The sequence below is a fragment of the Anthonomus grandis genome, chromosome 1 (genome assembly GCF_022605725.1).
Source record: "Anthonomus grandis grandis chromosome 1, icAntGran1.3, whole genome shotgun sequence".
NCBI classification, from domain to species: Eukaryota; Metazoa; Arthropoda; class Insecta; order Coleoptera; family Curculionidae; genus Anthonomus; species Anthonomus grandis.
The window spans coordinates 32,827,391-32,847,625 of NC_065546.1; the positions used below are offsets into that span (position 1 = coordinate 32,827,391).

General features: G+C 33.0%; 1 protein-coding gene across 7 annotated transcripts in view; it reads left to right on the forward strand.

The window, feature by feature from the left end:
- LOC126739667 (protein Gawky) overlaps window positions 1-20,235 on the forward strand; it is a 112,557-nt gene that overhangs the window by 79,021 nt on the left and 13,301 nt on the right. For 6 of the 7 annotated variants that reach the window (XM_050445458.1, XM_050445476.1, XM_050445486.1 and 3 more), the window contains 9 exons: window positions 1,585-1,853; window positions 3,917-4,313; window positions 4,422-4,568; window positions 4,635-4,780; window positions 5,285-5,438; window positions 5,573-5,784; window positions 10,687-10,969; window positions 12,451-12,570; window positions 14,691-14,841. In XM_050445458.1, coding sequence (XP_050301415.1) covers window positions 1,585-1,853; window positions 3,917-4,313; window positions 4,422-4,568; window positions 4,635-4,780; window positions 5,285-5,438; window positions 5,573-5,784; window positions 10,687-10,969; window positions 12,451-12,570; window positions 14,691-14,841 — 1,879 coding nt within the window. The remainder of the gene's footprint in view (window positions 1-1,584; window positions 1,854-3,916; window positions 4,314-4,421; window positions 4,569-4,634; window positions 4,781-5,284; window positions 5,439-5,572; window positions 5,785-10,686; window positions 10,970-12,450; window positions 12,571-14,690; window positions 14,842-20,235) is intronic. The other variant, XM_050445467.1, reaches the window with a different exon arrangement.

The following is a 20,235-nucleotide window of genomic DNA, read 5'->3' on the forward strand; positions in this document are numbered from 1 at the left end:
CATACTTTGTAAAATAAGAAGATAAATAATTTTTTATATGCAACTCAAGAACTTTTGAAAAACTAAACAACAGACTTATAGCTTGATAATTTGTGTAATCATTAGGATTTTCGTTCTTAAACAGAGGCATCACTTTAGGTTTTTTCTATTTTTAATTCGTCAGGAAAAATTGCTTTCTCCAAACACAAATTTATGATTAACACTAAAACATCACAAAAAATAAATCGACAATTTTTAAGAAAATTATTGAATATTTCATCAAAATCTGCAGCATTTGAACACTTCAAACTATTGATTAAAGATACAACATCTGCAAAACAAATTGCTGGTATGAAAAAGGAATTGTACCTTAAAGATGTATGATTAGATATAAAATGATAATCAATAGAGGTACTAGACTAGGAAAGGAAACTTGTAAAATATTTGTTGAAATTATTGGCCGCTCGTTTACTAGACAGCTTTAGGTTATTTTCAACTATCTCAATGGCAACACATTTTTTATCGTTTTTTTGCAAGTTGTTAATAATTTGCCACATAGTTTTAGATTTATTTGCAGTTCCAAAAATCTTTTTATCATTTTGTTCCCTTAAAAATATTTTTAGTTTTTCTTTATATATCTTAGTCAAATTTTGACATATTGCCCTATAATTTGAGTCACGCCTACAGATGTCATTATAGGATGAATACTTTTTCTCTTAATCTCATTAATTCAGGATTTAACTTATGTTTTTCACTTTTATTTTTATTATATTCATTTTATTTCAGTAGCTCTATTACAGTACGAGGTAGTAATTTTCGCTCTTGGAAAATATAAAAAATTAGTGGGTTTTTTAGGTAACTCAAATTTTAAAGTTTGTCATGTGCGTCAATTTGTATATAACAAGCTTATGTACTGCCTAAGAAACACGTAAGTTTTATCTTACAATCGAGTAAACGATTTCTTTAAAAAAATATCTATAGTTGTCGCGCCGAACAGATGCTCACGCCCTCTTTATGCGCAAGAGGCAAGTACCTTTTAGCCTGGGATCCTTATATATTTTGTTACCTGAATGGGTTATTATTTCAATTCATAATTTTGCACTTCATTGTAACTGATTTGGAAAGAATTATTTTGAAATAAAGTATTGCTGATGTCTTTTGCAATACAGTCAAAAAAGTGTGGAAGATACCACTGTAACTACTTCAAGGCTTCGTTAAAGTATTATCTACTGACTTGACAACGCCATCAAGAAAAGGAAAGCGTCTCAAATCGGTTCCAAAAAGGATTTTGTGCAGCAAGTTTACTGGTATTTGAATAGAAAAAAACTGGGGCCTCCCATGAGGAGATGAATGCAGAGGTTTTTCAAGACTGGTTTAAAAAAATTCTATCTCGTTTAGAGGATCATAGCGTAATGGTTTTAGATAATAATTCGTACCACATCAGGAAGGTTGGCAATTTATTATGAAGTTTATGTTGTAAGCAATAATTTTGTAAAGTGGCAAAAAAACATTATTTATTTTAAGAGGTTAATAATTTAAGACCATCAAGCATTAACGATGCGCATACGTGAGAGGTTTAACAACTGTTTTCTTGTGACACTTTAGAAAGACGACGTGGAAAACGCACTTCGTATGCGCGAAATGAACATGGAGGAAGCTCTGGAGCTGCTTAGCCCGTTGCGTCGCGGCGGTGGTGACGGATGGGGCGCAGGGGCGCCTCACGACGACCATTTCGAACACAACCAGTTCCCGGGGGCGGCACAGAGGTTCGCTGGTCTCGGAGGCCCTACGGGTAATCCTTTGGGCGGCGGCGGATATCCTCCGGGTCCCGGACTACTTAACAGTATGGGAGGAGGAGCGGGACAACCAAACAGGTACTTGTATAAGATTCTAAAAATGGTTTTGGTTAAGAATAACGTATAGAGCTTTAATATTAATCATTCGACGTTAAAGATGAAAATAATGAACTGAAATAATATTATAAATTGGGGTTATTCAAGAAGAATTTAATTTAAACGAGTTTAATATTTCTCCTATTACGAAAAAGCTGTATATAAGGGAATTAGATTAGTGTGCCGCGTGCTCGCATGTAACAAAACTCGGTATCCACCTGACGCTTAATTTCGACCATCCCACTCTCCGTCCTCACTCGGCTTTGTGGCGGGCAAATTTTTTTACTGGGGAGGCCACAAGGATTAACAAATTAGCCAGAATTACAGAAAAAAATGCATGTTCAAATTCAAAAAGGATTTATTTGCTAACACGCTAGATACAATCATAAACTTTTAATCATAATATTAATGAAAACATTACAGCGTTACACAGAAATGTTACAAATTGCCTTTTACCTTTAGTTTTATTTTTTTAATTTAGTTATTTTAGTTTTCATTCGAAGTATTTGGAGATTTGGAATTGTTTTTGATTTACCATAATATTTTTAAAAGCAGGTTCCAACTGTGATGAACCAGCTTTCAGCAGTACGAAAAGATGAATTCTATTGTAGAAAAAGTCTGTCCGCATAAGAATGTATAAGGCGGCGCAAACATCACCATAATTTTCTGGTCATGAGCAATTATCTTTGGGAATTCAGCTTTCGCTGTACTCTATAAAAATCTATTTTTGTAGAATTCAAGAATAATTATTTTAAATGGGTACTACACTGCATTTCAATAATTTTCAATAGCAATTCTGAGGAGTCATTTTCCGGGTCTACATTAAACGCCATCAAGTAATTATCAAGAGGTAATTAATTGAACGTTCTTAAAATCTTGAAACAACACTCACTCACAGGTGACATGGATTTTAAATGCGAAAACTGAGTTAAATAAATCGTTCTTTCCTTTTAAGTTTTTTTTTAATTTGTTATATTTTTCGAGCAAATCGGTTAAAATTGCAAAATCGGCAAGGCAATATTTGTCTTCGAAGATTTTGAAATTGCCGTTTGTCTGATTTATTCTTTAAGAAATCTTGTATTTTTTCTTTTAAATTCCAAACCCCGTTCGAATGCATATTCACACCATCTTACGACTTCAATCAGAAATACTTGGAATTGCCGGTATACCAAGCCCCGAAATCGAATCGTATATAAATCATATTAAGCACATGGGTTTCAGCTTTACAAAGGACGCCCTGATGAATTATACAATGTAAAAGTACAAAATTATGATTAGGATTCTGGCTCCGAAAAATACCTGAAAAACTGGTTTTTTCCCACCATATTTTGGGCTCTGTCCGTCTGTAGGTATATTGCATATTTTTGAAATTGTCGCCTTCAAATTTTATAGGTTGTCGAAAAATTCTTGATAAATATAGCTCGTTTTCGTTTTTCCTTTTATCGATTGGGAAAAAAACTAGCTCTTCAATAATATTAAGCCTTTAATTTTTTCTGGATGTAAAATTTTGCTCATACTTACCATACAATCTTTTACAATTCTTCTTCTGAGTATGGTTTGTTATATTTAGCAATTTTATAAGCCATAACATATCTAGTCAGTGTAGAACCCCTTTGAGCAGTGTTTTGCTTTATAAACATATTCCGTTGAGCAGATATTGTTTTTAATAAGATTTCCGCATTTATCTTTTTTTCTGCGTTATTCGTCGAGGCATATTTAGCAAGATTAAAATCTAACACCGCCACTGCTTCATATCAAATAAGACATATTGATTTACTGTTGTATTTCATAAAGATTTTCAAATCCACTCTTTTTTAAACAGGCGACGCTCGTCATCGACTTTTCTTTTTTAATACTCCATTATATTAAAAGGACGGCCTATTTTTTCAAAAAATAAATGAATATAGAGCGCTACGCGAACAAGCAAGAACCAGAGACAAACTTAACATAAAACGTGCGACTCGGTCAGTGACAGCTGGCGTCTGAGTTATTTATTAGGGATAAGTTGCTTTTACATTGCACTGAATTAAAAACAAATGTTTCAGCTCTCTTATAAACAACATTTCGCCCGCGGTGGTCCAAAAGATCCTGTCGACGCAGCAAGCGGGTGGGCAGGGCGTGGGCGGATTCGTCGGTAGCGCCGGCGGTCGACCCATGCAACCCCAGAACCAACCGTCCACGCAGCAGTTGCGCATGCTCGTGCAACAAATCCAGATGGCCGTGCAGGCCGGTTACCTCAATCATCAGATCTTGAATCAACCGCTCGCACCTCAGACTCTAGTCCTACTCAATCAGCTGCTGCAGCAGATCAAGGCGCTGCAACAGTTAAACAGTCAGCAACAGATCACTTTGCAATCCGGCAAAGGGAATGCCAATAACCCCACTTTGGTGCAATTTTCTGTACTAATTTCGAAAACTAAGCAGCAAATCATCAATATTCAGGTACGGATATTAATTAGCTCATATAAATATCGGTGAACCTCGGTTAAGATTATTATTATAGCAAGGGAAATGTTATTAATTTATTTACTGTTTTTATGGTTGTTTTAGAATCAAATTCAGGCTCAACAAGCGCATTACGTTAAACAGCAGCAGCAAGGTCAGATCGGTGGTTACGATTTTAAATCGAACCCAATGCACGATTCGATCAACGCATTACAGAGCAATTTCGCCGATTTGGGTTTAAACAAAGACCCGGTACGTGTAATCATCGGTTCCAAAGAAGGAATCCGTCGGTTTTAACAATTTTTTTGATAATTGCAGACTCAGCAATCGCAATCACGACTAAACCAATGGATCAACAAAGACAAAGATGAGAACAGCGAATTCAGCAGAGCGCCCGGTTCTTCATCTAAGCCAGTAGCTACCTCGCCGAACATGGCTCCTATTGGACTGACCCAACCTGATGGGTAAGTTGAAGAAAAACACTGATTTTATAAGCATTTGAAGGCATTTATTTTGACCGTAATATTTGAATGAGATTCTTATAACAGACGAACAATTTCCATCAGCAATTTGGCAGGGAATTTTAAGGTACGTTAGAAGTACCTTAAAATCGCCTAATCTGAAACACTATTACAGATTACATTTCTACGCATAGGGACGCACTTTCTACAATAAATAAGAGTCATAGAAAACCGCATAAACTTTTCCTAAACATATTTGGATACCAAGAGATATCGACTTTATTGGCTGGTCTAAGAGCATATTAACTCGGTTTGCCCTAATATAAATCACTATAGTACTAGGTACAGCAAAGAGGCAAATAATTGTCTGTGATTTCTCTCGGTATTCCAGCAGCATTCTCGTATGCATGATCTGTGGATTGGGTTAAACTAATTTGAGTATAAACTTTTAAATATTTTACATTCAGAAAAAGTTCGATCTAAGGACCATATTTTTTTGGATTTTAGACCGTGGTCTAGCGGCCGTTCAGGTGACACCGGTTGGCCGGACTCGAGCGGGGCGGACACCACCAACGACGTAAAAGACGCACAGTGGGGCGCAGCCGCTCAACCTTCCCTGACTGATTTAGTACCTGAATTTGAACCTGGAAAACCTTGGAAGGTAAACACTTTCCTCTCCGGCACACCTTATTCCACTTGTATATATGTATATAAAAATATATGTAATTTCGGAGCACCTCGGCTAACATAGATTAAAACTGTTAATATAAAAAACATTATCTGATTTGGTTTTAGGGTAATCAGATAAAGTCTATTGAAGACGACCCGAGTATCACGCCCGGATCCGTAGTGCGTTCGCCGCTCTCGATCGCGACAATAAACGTCAAAGATAACGAATTGTTCGGCATTAATTCAAGCAAGAGCCCGCCGGCCACCGATGCCATGCAGTCTCTCAGCTCGTCTACTTGGTCATTTAATCCTCCGTCTACCTCCAGTGCTTTTACCAGGTAAGTCCAATTAAACTTAATTAATAAGCCTACTTTATTTATTTAAAAACTTTCTATTTACCTCTATAATCCCTACTTCCCTTCATCAGTCATTCCTAATGAGGTTGAAATAATAAATATGAAAAAGCGCAGATGGAGCTATCGATACAAAATCTACTTTGTGAGGTTACTTATTTTACTTGTTTGTGAAGTATTCCACTAGAATGCGCACACTTCGATCCCCTCCTCCCTTCTGTGTAAATTTACATTGTTATTTCCAAATATTTTCCCCATCAAATTGAACTTAAAACTCCTAAGACTTTTTCATTTCCAATCCTTCCCCAATTGTAATTATACTTTCTATAAATATATGTTCTTTCTTATAATCAGCATTCCATAACCCTTCCCCCCAAAAAAAATTACAAACTGGTCAAAAATCTCCTTAAAGAGTTTTCCTTGCCCACAGATTTATTTAATTTTTACCAGATAAACTATCTGACAAAAGTAAGATTTTATTTGAATAAATAAAGTACTATAGGGACAAAAGTAGAGAACTCACATTTTTTTACTAAATATTTCAACATAATACTTATTTCTTAACTATTATAATTAATTGTGGTTAGAGTATCCCTTATTGACAAGAAACTTTCGACATCGGTTTGGCATGGATTCCAAAAGTTTCATAATGGTTTTTTCTTGCAAAACTTTTATTAGATCATTTTTATTGCTGATCTGATGTTTTAGACGACAATCTAGTTCCATATTCCATCAGATCCAAATAAATTAAATTTACTTTCATCAGTAAAAAGAACCTTTTTCCAGTCGCTTGTTTTCCAATTCAAATATTTTTTCGCAAAGTTGAGTCGGTCCTTCTAGTTCTTCCTGCTGATAAGCGATTTGTTAGCGGCTCCTCCACTAAAGGAAATCTGCTTCCCTTAGGTGAAGGTCGCGGTCGCGGCTTACATCGCTACCGAACTTGCCTTCCTTTCAGTGTTCTTTACGGTTTTTTCGAGAAGATTAACTTTAAATTATAACTATGTATAGGAGCAACACTAGTCGCTATAGAATTCTTCAAATCGCCACTTTTCATTTCATCCTATAAACCAAAAAAGGCAGTAGGTACCTGTAAGAGGGAAATACCATCACTTATTTATAGAGATTAAGAATCACCAGTCAGACAGTTAGAATCTTTACATTAAAATGAGCACATTACATTTCAATATTTTCAATATATTTTTGATAATATAGAAAAGAAAATTGAACGTTGCAATTATAACAGCTATCAGGCAAACGCTATTTTAGCTGAAGAAAAACTGGTAGTGATATTAGGGTAAGTACACTTTTGATTTATAGTTTAATTTACCTAAATGCAATGTTCGGTTCTCAACAAGAAATTAATAAATAAATCTTCAACTTCGGCGAATTTCGAGTTTTAAAATTAGAAATTGTCTTGCTCACGACGCTCTAATACTTGTCTCATAGAAATAGAAAATAGAAATAATTTATTCTACAATCCATAAACATAAACAAAGTCATAGTAATTTTTTTTTACAAAGCACCTAGGTGAAGAACCTGTGTGTGCCTAATAATTTTATTAGAATTACATAATTGTAGCTATTCTATGATCAGAACTTAAATATATATCTACATAAAGATTTACCCTATAATATATAATAAATTACTAATATTATATTAACACAGTATATATAAACTTAAGATAGGTACTAACATCATTTTTTTTATTTTATTTTATTTATTTATTTATTTTTCCTAATAGTCAACTAAACTAACCCATACATACTTTAATAGGTAATAACATTATGATAACAGATATCTTCTATTTTTCCTGTAAGCTTAGATTGGAAATAAAGTTTGATGTTCAAAGATATAATCTTTCGCTTCTTTAATAAATTTTTTCGTATTATTTAATGACTGTATTTGATATGGCAATAAGTTAAAAAATTTTGGACCCAGATTTATTATACATCTTTGATTTAATGATCTTTTACTTTGTGGTACTATGATATGCCTCTCCAAATTTATTCTTGTTTGATGGCGATGGTTAATTAGGTTTTGAGTGTTATATTTCTTTTTAGTATAAATTACATATAGCCAATATATAGAGTTTTTAAGTTGCAAAGTTCTTTTGAATAAAGTTCAACTGTGGGACATAACCTTGGTTTTTGAAACATAATTTTTACAACTGAATTTTGAATTATTTTTAATAATTCCAAATAGGTGGCACTTGCTCCCCCTAACTGAGATTCCATATCGCAATATCGGTTCAATCAGAGATTTATAAAACATCAATAGAAGTTTTTTAGTTAGTATCGTTCTTAACAGACAAAATTTTCCTAGTAAGGCCCTGATTTTTGCAGTAAAATATTGAGCGTGCAAATCCCAGCGTAGGTGTTGGTCCAATATGATACCCAGGTATTTTATATTTGTTACGGCATTTATAGGTTCATTAATGGTATTAATCATAATATTTTCATAATTCGGACGACTTACATTAGTTAAATTACATAATTTATTTTTTACTGCATCCCAGGTATCAGCAGTAAATATTGCTATGGTGTCATCTGCGAAAGAAACGACTTTACCCCCTATGTCAAGACTAACATGTTTACATATATTTTGAACAGAATTGGTCCCAGTACGGTTCCCTGTGGTACACCCATATTGATTATCTTTTTTTTTTTATCATACCAATCTTGTGTGCATCAACTATTTTTGTACGACGATCTTCCGAGAAGCCTTGCCGAGATAAATACTATATTTGGTTAATTCTTACGTGAGTTTCTCTATTTATGTCCAACCTAAAATATTGGGATTCGTACCATACATCATGATGGGCAAAAAACCCCGTTGTTAAGAGTGAAAGTATTTTTAGGAAATAGTAATTTAGTATTTATTAAGGTTTTCAAAATATAAGGAAGTTTAAAAAGTTTTTCTACTTGTCTGATAGTGTAGATATAATAACGCCCAGTCGCTGAACAATAACATCCTTTCCGCCTAAAACTCCTCCATAACCATTTATCAAAGTCACCTTAACAAATTCCACCACAGATTATTCCTTAGAACATTGAAAGGCTAGAATTAGTAAACAACGACTTTGTTTGAGTTCAACATGTGCACAGGGGCAAGGGGGGTGTTTTGTTCACAAACATATCGATTCCCTGTTGCCGATTCCAAGTTTACATGCATTTTCAAAATAAGAAATTTTCAGCTATATATCAACACATAAAATTATGTTCAAAATAAATATATATATTTATATAAAAATAAATATGTAAAATAATGTTAATGTTATAATAATTTTGAAAAAGGAAAAGGTTGACTATTATCAGTGTTTTTGTGAACTGGTACTACAGAAAAAACTTGTGCCGCAGCATGGGAAAAAGGCGATTTAAGCCGATCTTTTCACAAGTAAATATCGATATTGTCATAACATCATATCAAGGGACAACTGTCGGTCGTCATAAACGTAGAATAATAAAACCTCATTAAAAAATCTATAATAATTATAAAATATTAAATTACCATAAAAATGCTTTTTATTAGATAAGTACCTTCAATGAAGTACGTTAAAAAAAAACGCATAGAGTTCATACACGGTAATATTGTTCATAATTTAAAGAAGAACCCAATCCAAAGGTGTAAATAGTATTTCAATTTCAATGTTTCAGTACGTTTAGTTCTGTCACAGATTTACAGAATACCAGATGCGAAAGATCGCGGATATAAGCTCCCGATATTCGATTCCCTTGAAAAGGATGGTTTGGACTGGCCGCACCAATGCATTTTTAAGTTTTTTTTTTGTAGGGATAGATGTTCTGCACTATAATTTCGCTGGGATATTATAATGCATTTATAATGTCAAAATAGAAATAGGCTTAAATAAAACAGAATGTAAGGGTTCTTGAGTACATTTTTATTTCATTTAACAGATTTAAGGATCTTATTTAATAAAACATTAAAGATGAAACAAAATTTTTAATTTTCTTTTAGTTTTATCTGATTTTTTGGCAGATGATAAATCTCTGTTGGCGAATTTTAAAGTATAAAATATTTTAAGTCATATAAATAATTTTATTAAATACTGGAAAGGAAAGTTATCACATGGGTGAGTAAAATTAATGCTTTTCATTATCTCGAAATATTAACTTATTAACTCATCTTTTGGAAATCTAAATAACGTCGTCCACCACTGTGGCTGGAACAATAAAGATATACACACTTATACCCCCCCATTTCAACAAAAATAATACTAAAAAAAAATATTTAAAAAAAATACAAATATATTATTTCAATTTAATTATTAATCATAAACACGCGTACTACCCAAATAAAATTAGAAGAACGCGGCGCGGAGGCTTGCAGCAAATTAAACCCCTTGCCACCGTGACCGTACTAGGCGGGTGATGGAAATCCATCACCCAGAAGGCGTGTCTGAAGTCTGGCGCTCGCACGCGTATTTTCGATCAGTTTCGCATCTGTATTCTGTAAATCTGTGGTTCTGTATTAAGGAGTTCCATATAAAACCGTGTTGCACAGATATTTTAAAATTAAAAATAAAATACTTTCTTTGGGAGTTTTTAAACAAAACTTTTACAGATTATTTAACTAATTTTTGTCTAAGATGTCACTTAGATAAAAAAAAATCTTAATCTTTTGGAAAACCACCCCTAACTACTTCCCACACACCACGATTTTTTGACGACCAAGCAATTTTTCTTCCTTAATGGTTAATTAATCTTTTGCTTCTTGGTTGGGCCCACTCTCTTCCCAAAACCTTTCCTAACTTAATCAATGAAAAGAGTAACACCCAGGACCGGGTAAGCCCAGTATAAAACGCCGTCAATATGTTATAAATAAAAATAAGAGTAGTACATGATGAGTAATTGATTTTCGTTTACACAGCCCCCAGATCAAACTGCCAACAACCAAAGGTAGCCTTGGCGACCTGAACCCCGGCACCGCGGTGACCTCGGAGCTATGGGGCGCCCCTAAATCGCGTGGACCCCCGCCCGGTCTTTCCGGAAAGGGCGGCTCTCTGGCCAACGGTTGGACCGGACCTCTCGGTGGTGGTGGCGCCGCCCCCTGGTGCGGCTCCACCAACGTCGGCCAACGTAACTCAGGCAATTGGGGCGGTTCGACCGGCGGCACTTCCCAGTGGTTGCTATTGAGAAATCTTACTGCACAGGTGAATTTAGTTTTTTTTTTCCTTATATTGTGTGAGTGTTTGTTATTAAGTCTGTTCACCGTGTAGGTTTGTGTGTAGTTTCACCATTTTACTTTTATTTATTTTTTTTTTGATTTTACAGCTTTTGGGGAGCGGATCAAATTGATAGTTAAGACGGTAAAAATTAATTTTGGGAGGGTTTTGAGCCCTTATAAATCGTGTCTTAATCGTGTCCAGGCTTATGAATCATTATTTTGTACAAAAAAAATAGGAACAATTTGCAGGTTCAAATGTTTAAAAAATGATCGGACGTACTTTTGAATGCCTGAAAAATATGAAGAAAGTGTGAAAAAATACTTTCAATCTCTTGAAAACAGAAAATTATTCGAGAAGTCTGAAAAACCTTTTAAAAAAATCGTGAAATGTCTGGAATAAAAGGAAAATATTTCCAATTCCTGAGAAAGATAAAAATGACGTCTAATGCCTGCAAGTCATAATAAAATTACTGGAAAATGGCAAAAAATAGTTCCAATCCCTGAAAGACAGAAAATTATTCAAAAGCCTGAAAAACTTAAAACATTTTGTGCAATATCTGAAATAAAATGAAAAAATATTTTTCAGTACCTGGGAGACATAAAAATGTCTTCTGATGCCTTCAAGCCATAATAAAACTACTTCAAAAGCCTGAAAAACGTAAAACACTTCGTGAAATATTTGGAATAAAGTGAAAAATTATTTCCGATTCATAAAAGACAACATACAAATGAATTCTAATGCCTGCAAGTCATAAAACAGCTACTCCAAAAGCCTGAAAAATAAGAGAAAAATGTTCCAATCCCTGGAAGACAAAAAACTATTCAAAAAGCCTTCAGTAAAATTAAAAATTACGTCCAATTTATGGAAGACAAAACTGAAGTCTAATCCATGCAAGTCATAAAAAAACTACATCAGAAATCTGGAAAATGAGAAAACATGGTTCCAATTCGGTTCCAAAATGATTGAATAAGCCTGGAAATCGTAAAACATTTCGACAAATGCCTGGAGTGAAAAGAAAAATTATTTACAATTTATGGAACATATAAAAATTACGTCCAATGCCGCTCAAATGCTTGGAATTAAACGAAAAATTGCATCAAACGCCTAAAATATATGGGAAATTATTTTCCATTAATGAAGAAGAACATTAAAAGCCAATAAAAGTTATTAAAGGTTATGATCGTAAAATTTACGTCAATAAGACATTGAATGCCTGGAAAAATATTTAAAATTAAGTCAAAAAGCTGAAATATACTGCAGTATCAGCTAAATTCCGAATCCACAATAAAAATTTACAAAAGCCGTAACTTTTTTATACATTTTAGGAAAAATGCAATTTAACCAAAACTAACCCAATTTTATGCTCTATTACACGTTTCAGTTCATTTTATTTAATCAAAAAGCGAATAGTTTTCACTTACATAAATTTTCCATTTTGGTGTCGTTGTCACTCGTTTACTTTTTAGATTGACGGATCGACTTTGCGAACGCTTTGCATGCAGCATGGTCCGTTGCTAAGTTTCCACCTCCATCTCCATCAAGGTTTTGCACTTGCCAAATATTCATCGCGCGAGGAGGCCACCAAGGTACGTATCTAAACATATCATCCTTTTTAATTCAAATAAATAGCATCGTATAGCTACGATTCAATCAAATTGTATTATGTTTATTTAGATAGTCCACGAAACGTTTATAAGGTTATTGATAAAATCAGAATCATATACAGTACTCCACAGAAGTTCGGAAACATTTAATAAAATTTATATTTATTAAAACTAGAAAGTTTACATATCTTTTTGATTATAATCATTCATCTATTGATAAAGTTAGCAGGCATTACTTTTTCGTATTTTATAAGGTATTTTGTAGTATGAATATTTGTTTATTTTTATTTAACGCATATGGGACTTTTTGCTTGATATGGAGAACACAAAAGTTTGGAAACATTTATTAACAAAATATTTGTTTTTTGTCCACAAGGACAAATTATCTATTATTCAGTAGTTTCATATAAGTTATAGTAAGATAATGTTGTGCTCTTAGAACCTGTTTAAATATTTCGACAAAGATACTTAAAATAAAATTATTATCTGTGGATTTGAAGACTAAACCAAGTGAAGCATATCAGAATGGTACAAAATTGATTGATATTGCCAAAAATTTTAATATGTATCGTGGAACTTTCTCTAAAATAATAAAAAAAAATATAAAGACAGTATACAGGTACAGCCAAACCTGCCTTTAAAAGTGGACGCCCGCGGAAAACTTCTGTAAATACTGATCGCATAATAAAGCGTATTTCCACAGCTAACGCCAGAAAATCGGCAAAACAAATTCGTAATAAGCTTATTCATGATCAGCAGTTAGAGTTTGTCTAGCTAAGGAAAGGTACACCATCTGTTTCAAAGCTGCGCCAAGTTTTGTCTCCTAATAACGCGCGATTAGCGACAGTAGCGCGCCTAAAGACATAAACACTAAAAGGCACAGAACACAAATATAAGAATTAACGCAACGGCACTGTTTATATGCAAATCGGGGCGATCGATACCGTTGCTTTGGCAGCATTGACATTTCCACTGAAACCGTGAGACGCAGATTGATAGAGCATGGGTTATTAGGAAGTCGTCCCTCGTCCCGTAAAGAAGCCATTAATTTCTCGAGCAAATCGACTAGAACGTATCAAATTTGTTAGAGAGCACCTTTTTTGGACCACAGAAAAATTTTTTACTTTTCGGTACTGAGGGGATTAAATTTGTAAGGCGGAAAAAGGTTTGATTCAAAATACCAGTTGCCAACAGTGAAATGTGGAGGAGGTGGAATTATGGTATGGGGTTGTTTTTCCAGGTCCAGACCGGGTCCAATTGTTCGCATAGATTAGAAAATGGATAAACATGTTTATATGGAAATAAAATAAAAGTCATATGCCGAAAATATGCCTCTAATGGCAATTCCAATTAGACAACGACGACGACCCGAAACATACTGGTAAAAAATTAGTTTCAAGAGAATAATGTGAATGTTACGGAATGGGCGCCACAGTCACCACTTAACCCAATAGAAAACCTCTAGGATCAAATAGATAGAGATATCAGGTCATATAAAAAATAAAAATGATTTAATGCAATAAAATTGGAATGGGAAAAACTGTCTGTCAAAAATTGTGCCAAATTAGTGGATTCTATGCAAAATAGATGTAATGCTGTATTAAAAGCTATAGGCTTTGCTACTAAATATTAAAATTTTATATATTTTTGTTTCTGTTTCCAAAATTATGTGGTACCAATATTTCAGAATTTCTAAATAATATGTTTTAGATTACTTAATTTTATAATTTAAGTAATCTAATTTATTTTCGGGGTATTTTTTTGTTATATGAAATGTAAAGTAATATACCATCTCGTTAAATAACATTTTTATTCTCATATGCTATGACATTAAAGATTAATTTAGATTTTATTACCCCTCTTAGATGTTTCCAAACGTTTGTGAAGAAGTGTATATACAATTCAGTTTTAAGAATTGACAATGTACCATTGCTCATCAGTTCTTGGACATAAAACTATTAATTTTCATAAGGATTATCATTAATCACCGATCATTTACGAGTTATTTTTAATTGGAAAAATGCAATAAAGTTGGTTGAGAACAAAGAAATATATGGTTTAAGTTCTTAAAGGCATCGATAATTAAAACTTGTCATTTGTAGGCCCAAACTGCGTTAAATAACTGCGTCCTCGGCAACACGACAATTTTGGCGGAAAATCCGACCGATTGGGAGGCCAACACTCTCCTGCAAAGTATCGCGAATCAACAAGGAGGAAATTCTGGTGGATGGCGCAGCTCATCTACGAAACCAGGTATGAAATTGTTTTTCTGGCATAATTTTCATGTGACTTTAATTCGCTTTAAATAGAAAAACGTCTTTCTCTCAGCCTTGATTCAAAACGTTAAATTATTTTACACATTTTTTGGTGAAACTTTGTTGCGTTGAATAGATTTCCTAATCATGCTCGTAAATGTCTAAAAATCATTTTATATCCATTTAAATCATAACAATTTTATCTCAGGTAGCAAATTAATTAAAATTTCTTTATAAGGAACGAAAGTTTAGTTTTTTTTCTCAGGTAATTGTAATAGGTGAACGCACTCTGTAAATGAAATTTGATTGTAATTTTAAAAAAATGACAAAGGCGGAATCTACATGCTGGCCTCGGTTCAACCAGTCAACACATAATAATTCTTGAGCCTTTTCTTTTGTTCAAACCCGTTTCTTATAATGGTCAGCTGAATCTATTAATTCTTACCACTACATGGATATTAATAATGGTAGCATAGTAGCAGAAGTAGACCGTGTACCAAACATAATAATGCGACAGATTAAGAAATTTAAGAAGCAATCTAATGTAAAAGAAGAAAGTCTTATTTATAAAATATATTCATGCTGTGTTATTTATAACATATGGTACAAAACTTAGTTGCTCTCCTAAGTCAAGCTTAAGTTCTAGCTATGTTATCGATTTTGTTCTACCCAACTAGCATTTTTGGCAACAGCTACGTAATCGCGACTATAAAGAATACTTTAAAGTTGTGGTTACTAGTCGCGGGAACCGTTTAGGCACCGTTCTATTACCACTTTTTTACCAAAATTGGGAATGATTTTGCTGTAGCAAATACGTAATTCTATCGTCCCGGAACTTCTTTATAACGTCCCATAGTGGTTTTCGCGATGTCATAAAGTAGTAATTGTGCAGTGCTAGTTACTAAGAAGTTACTGAGACAATATTATGCAAACATTTTGATTCTCTTTCTTTGTCAACACAAATAATTTTATATGTCCGTCTTTATTCTAAGTGATGGCATTGTATCGGGGTTAATCTATACTTCATATTGTATTTAATATAGCTGATATTATCGCTTACCGGAGTGGAAAAATGTAAATGAAGCAAATTTTACTGTTAAACATAGGCAATATAGGACGAAAATAAAGAACCCCCCTTATTAAAATAATGACTTAACAAAAAAATATACCAAGTCTAAATATTTAAATTTAATTTTTTAAAGAAGGTAGATAATTTTTACTCCTCTTTACTCCTATAAATATAAGAAGTCTATAATTTAATAAAAATTGCATAAAATGTAAAAGTATTCCGATTTAGCAAATTGATAAAATCGTGCAATACCTTTTCACAAAATGGAGTCAAATAATTTAAAAAAATATGGCGAATTGTTGTTAGAGTTACCAAGAAGTTTCTTTTGTTACTTCAAAGTAAAAATGACTTAGGAATAAGTAAATTGTTTCAAAAAAATGCTACTATAAAGTATATTTTACTGCATAGTAGAAATAATTACTTAAAGGTAATTTGCTTTAATAGCCAAGGTGGTAAATATTACTTTAAAGAAGAAATAAGGGTAACTATTTCGGTCTTGTTACTGATAATATTACTTCAAAGTGTATTACTGCATGGTAATATTTTGATGTTCCTATGTAGTCGCAAGAACTTGAAATTTAACTTTGTAATTGCGCTTAAACTTAAAAGTTCCCATTTAATCGTCCCACCGACCAATATTTTCTACTTTATAGTAACGACGTTGTAAAGGTAATTAGGTGAGGTCGCTAAGCGGTTCAGCTACCGTCAGAGTTACCGCAAAGTAATAATTACTATATAGTCAAGTATTAAGTTAATATTACGTATTTCTTACTACTATTTTTTACTTGGCAGTTATTTAAACTTATAAGATATTTTTTTGGTACCAGTTATCGATTTATTACTTGAATAAAGTAATATAGTCAAACAATGTTGTAGCCGTAACTAAAATTGCTAGTTGGGTATTGTAAAGTATCATCAAAGCTCACAAGGAGGATAAAAACTGTTGATGGCTCAACAACAGTTTTAAGTTAACTTAATATATACAGGGTGTTCATTTTCATTTTTCATTTTCATTTCAAAACATCCCACCACGGATTTATGGAAAACCACTGTTAAAAAAAAAAAACGCCGAAATACGTCAAAAGGTTTGTCAAGGGGGACAACTTTGTAACCCCTTAAAAATTTTAAATGGTAAGTGGTATCGAGTAACAGCTTGTTTAAAAGGTCTTTCAAAGTCTTTTATTTTGACGTTTGATTTCTTTAAATCGGTCGATTTGTTTTCGAGAAAAATCTTTGTTTATCTTAATTTGTTCAGATAGAAAACAAAAACATGAAAATATCAGTTTTTATTTCAATAAGTGTTCAAAATGTTGCCCGTTAGTTTTTCCCACGTCTAATCTTCGGAATTGCTGTTTATGTTGGTAGTTTCCGTTTTAAATTATAAAGGAATTGTAGATTTGGCAAACCCTAACGGGCAACATTTTGAACACTTATTGAAATAAAAACTGATATTTTCATGTTTTTGTTTTCTATCTGAACAAATTAAGATAAACAAGATTTTTCTCGAAAACAAATCGACCGATTTAAAGAAATCAAACGTCAAAATAAAAGACTTTGAAAGACCTTTTAAACAAGCTGTTACTCGATACCACTTACCATTTAAAATTTTTAAGGGGTTACAAAGTTGTCCCCCTTGACAAACCTTTTGACGTATTTCGGCGTTTTTTTTAAACAGTGGTTTTCGATAAATCCGTCGTAGGAAGTTTTCAAATGAATACCCTGCATATTTTAAACCATTTTTATGAGTGTAATATTTCCTAAGAACATAGAAAATTTTTTATTCGTTCAGATTTTTGGAATAAATTGAATTTTTTAGTTATGCTTAGATATTTTTTCTTATAACATTTAAACGATCTAAAATATGGTTGAAAATTGGCTTTATTTACAACAGTTTCGATACTCTGGTAATTTATCCTTTACATTTTTTTTTACTTGGATTATTTGCAGGCTGATTGAGGTACTCGAAGGAATAATTTTATAGTTGAACCATTTTCGTGGATGTAATACATTTTCAGACCTGAAACCACTTTTGTTCGCCAAGACTCAAAAGTTAAAATAAATGGAACCCATTGGATTTTTTTCTTATTTTTGGACATTTTCCTTTATAACTTCCTTGGCAGTATACTAAAGGGCACTTTGTAGAATAATTCAATGTAACTTTTTTTATCACAAGTGAAAAATTGCCTTAACTACAACTGTTCTCTTCGTCGGGTCAATTATACATTAAATAAATACATTAGTTTCGTTAGACACTTAAAGGCTTTGTTGAGGCACTCAAATGGAATTTTTACTTAAGAAAAAATGCCTTTTAAGGAGTAGTTTCAGGTGGGAACCATTTTTATGGGTGTAAGACTTTTTGTTCTCCAAGACTAAAAAGTCTTTTGAAAAAAATATTTATAACAAGTTTTGGTTATTTGTTAATTTATTTATAATTTTTTTGATTTAACTACAAAAGTTTTTCAAAAATTCTCTTCTATAATGGATGTGGTGATCTGATCTGGAAAGGTTAGTCCTTGTGTGGCGTTAACTTTAAAGTGTTACTATTTTGCCAAGAGTTTGCAGACGGTAGCTCAGAATTATTGGAGGCTTGGGATTGTTCGAAGGTTCACTTATGACTGGCTATTGAGAATCTAAACTTGATTATAACTATTAAATAAGAGGGCGCCCTTTAGTTTTTTTTTAAATGAAAGAAAACTAAGAAACATACTTGGTATAGAGGTTTTAATTAACAAATAAATGACCCTGGATAAGGTAGATTTAACGAGGCAAAAAAATCTCAACAATACAACCAAATTATATTTACATCAAAGATATGTACACACCTCACGTTCCAATCTAATAAATGTTAATAATTTGCTATGAATTAAAATATGAATAATGTTGATATGGTTAAAATAAGTTTGACAAAAGTAACAATTAAATTATGATTTCGCTACTAGGTAGATTTCAGCACTTGAAAAATAAATCGCAATTATTAAGTTTTTAGTATATATTTGTATTACGCAGGGGAAAGTTCATGAACCTTTTTATCTAGTTAATACCAAAAAGGGTACTGAAAAATACTGAACAAAAAATAACTAATATTATAGATAAGAAATTGACGTATTAAATTATGACATTGATTAAATATTTGTAACGTTAAATTGAAATAAAAGGTATATTAATAAAAATTTAAATCAGTGAGACAAATCTATGGTTAGTAATATTTAAATAAATGGAATAAACTGGCCTGTATATTCCTCCAAGAAATGAACGGCTAGCCTTCAAAATCGAGGCTGTGAATGTATGCCATTTGTAGCTCAGCTATCCGGACTGGGAATCTCTAATACTAGCTCTAACTCTGGCTCCAGCTCCACCGCTTTCAGCAATTTCCCGGGGAAATCAAAAGCCTGCAGCCATCAACAATTGAAGAAGAATAAAGAGGAAAACGGAAAAGTAAAACCCTTGCTAAGTTTCATTATCTATCCATCAAAATCTTGGGCATCCTGCACCAGAATTATGAAATAAACGGTTCCCTAAAGGAACAATATTAAGGACCATATATTAAAAACCTTATATTAAAAACCATATTGGCCACTTCCTGCTTCACAAATTTCGGAAATAAAAAAAAACTGGCCTTTTACGTGCGCTCCTACCTGCCACACGGGAACAAATCCTCGAAAAAATGGACGCAGTACCGACTAAATCAATAACGACCCCACCTGTCGCCTGAGCAGTCAATATCAGCCAATCAGAGAAAATATTAATGACGGACCGTCAACAGAAAGCACGGATAATTAAACCAGGAGAGTGATGCGTTACAGTAGTAATGTGTCATTGACAGTGTGAGTTTGAAGAAATATGAATAAAAGAAGTTGACTGAAATTATTAATGTAATTATTGAAATTAATGAAATGTCAATGAAGCGTGAGTGAACATAAGGAATAGAAAAATAAAACGCTACACTTGTCCTCAGATTCAGAACCTATTTACGTTATTATCTCATCCTGATTTACGAGTACTTCAATACGTCGCGTGTTAACTTTCTAAATATTGGCATGCGTTATAGCTAGGTTAATTTCGGTTTATTCCATCAAATATAGCGCAAAAACAGTTAATAAATAAACTGTAAATATCCTGGTGGCTCGCGGAATTAAATTCACGGAAAGACAAAATAGCTGTTTGGGCTTAAGGAATAATCATTTTTGGAATGAGAAAGATATTCTAGGTGAATTAGCAAAAACAATATACATACCCTCCTATTCTTCTGGAAGTTTTCCAGAAAGAATATAACGAGACCACGATTTTATAATATAAGCCAAAATGCAATACTTTTTCTTTAAA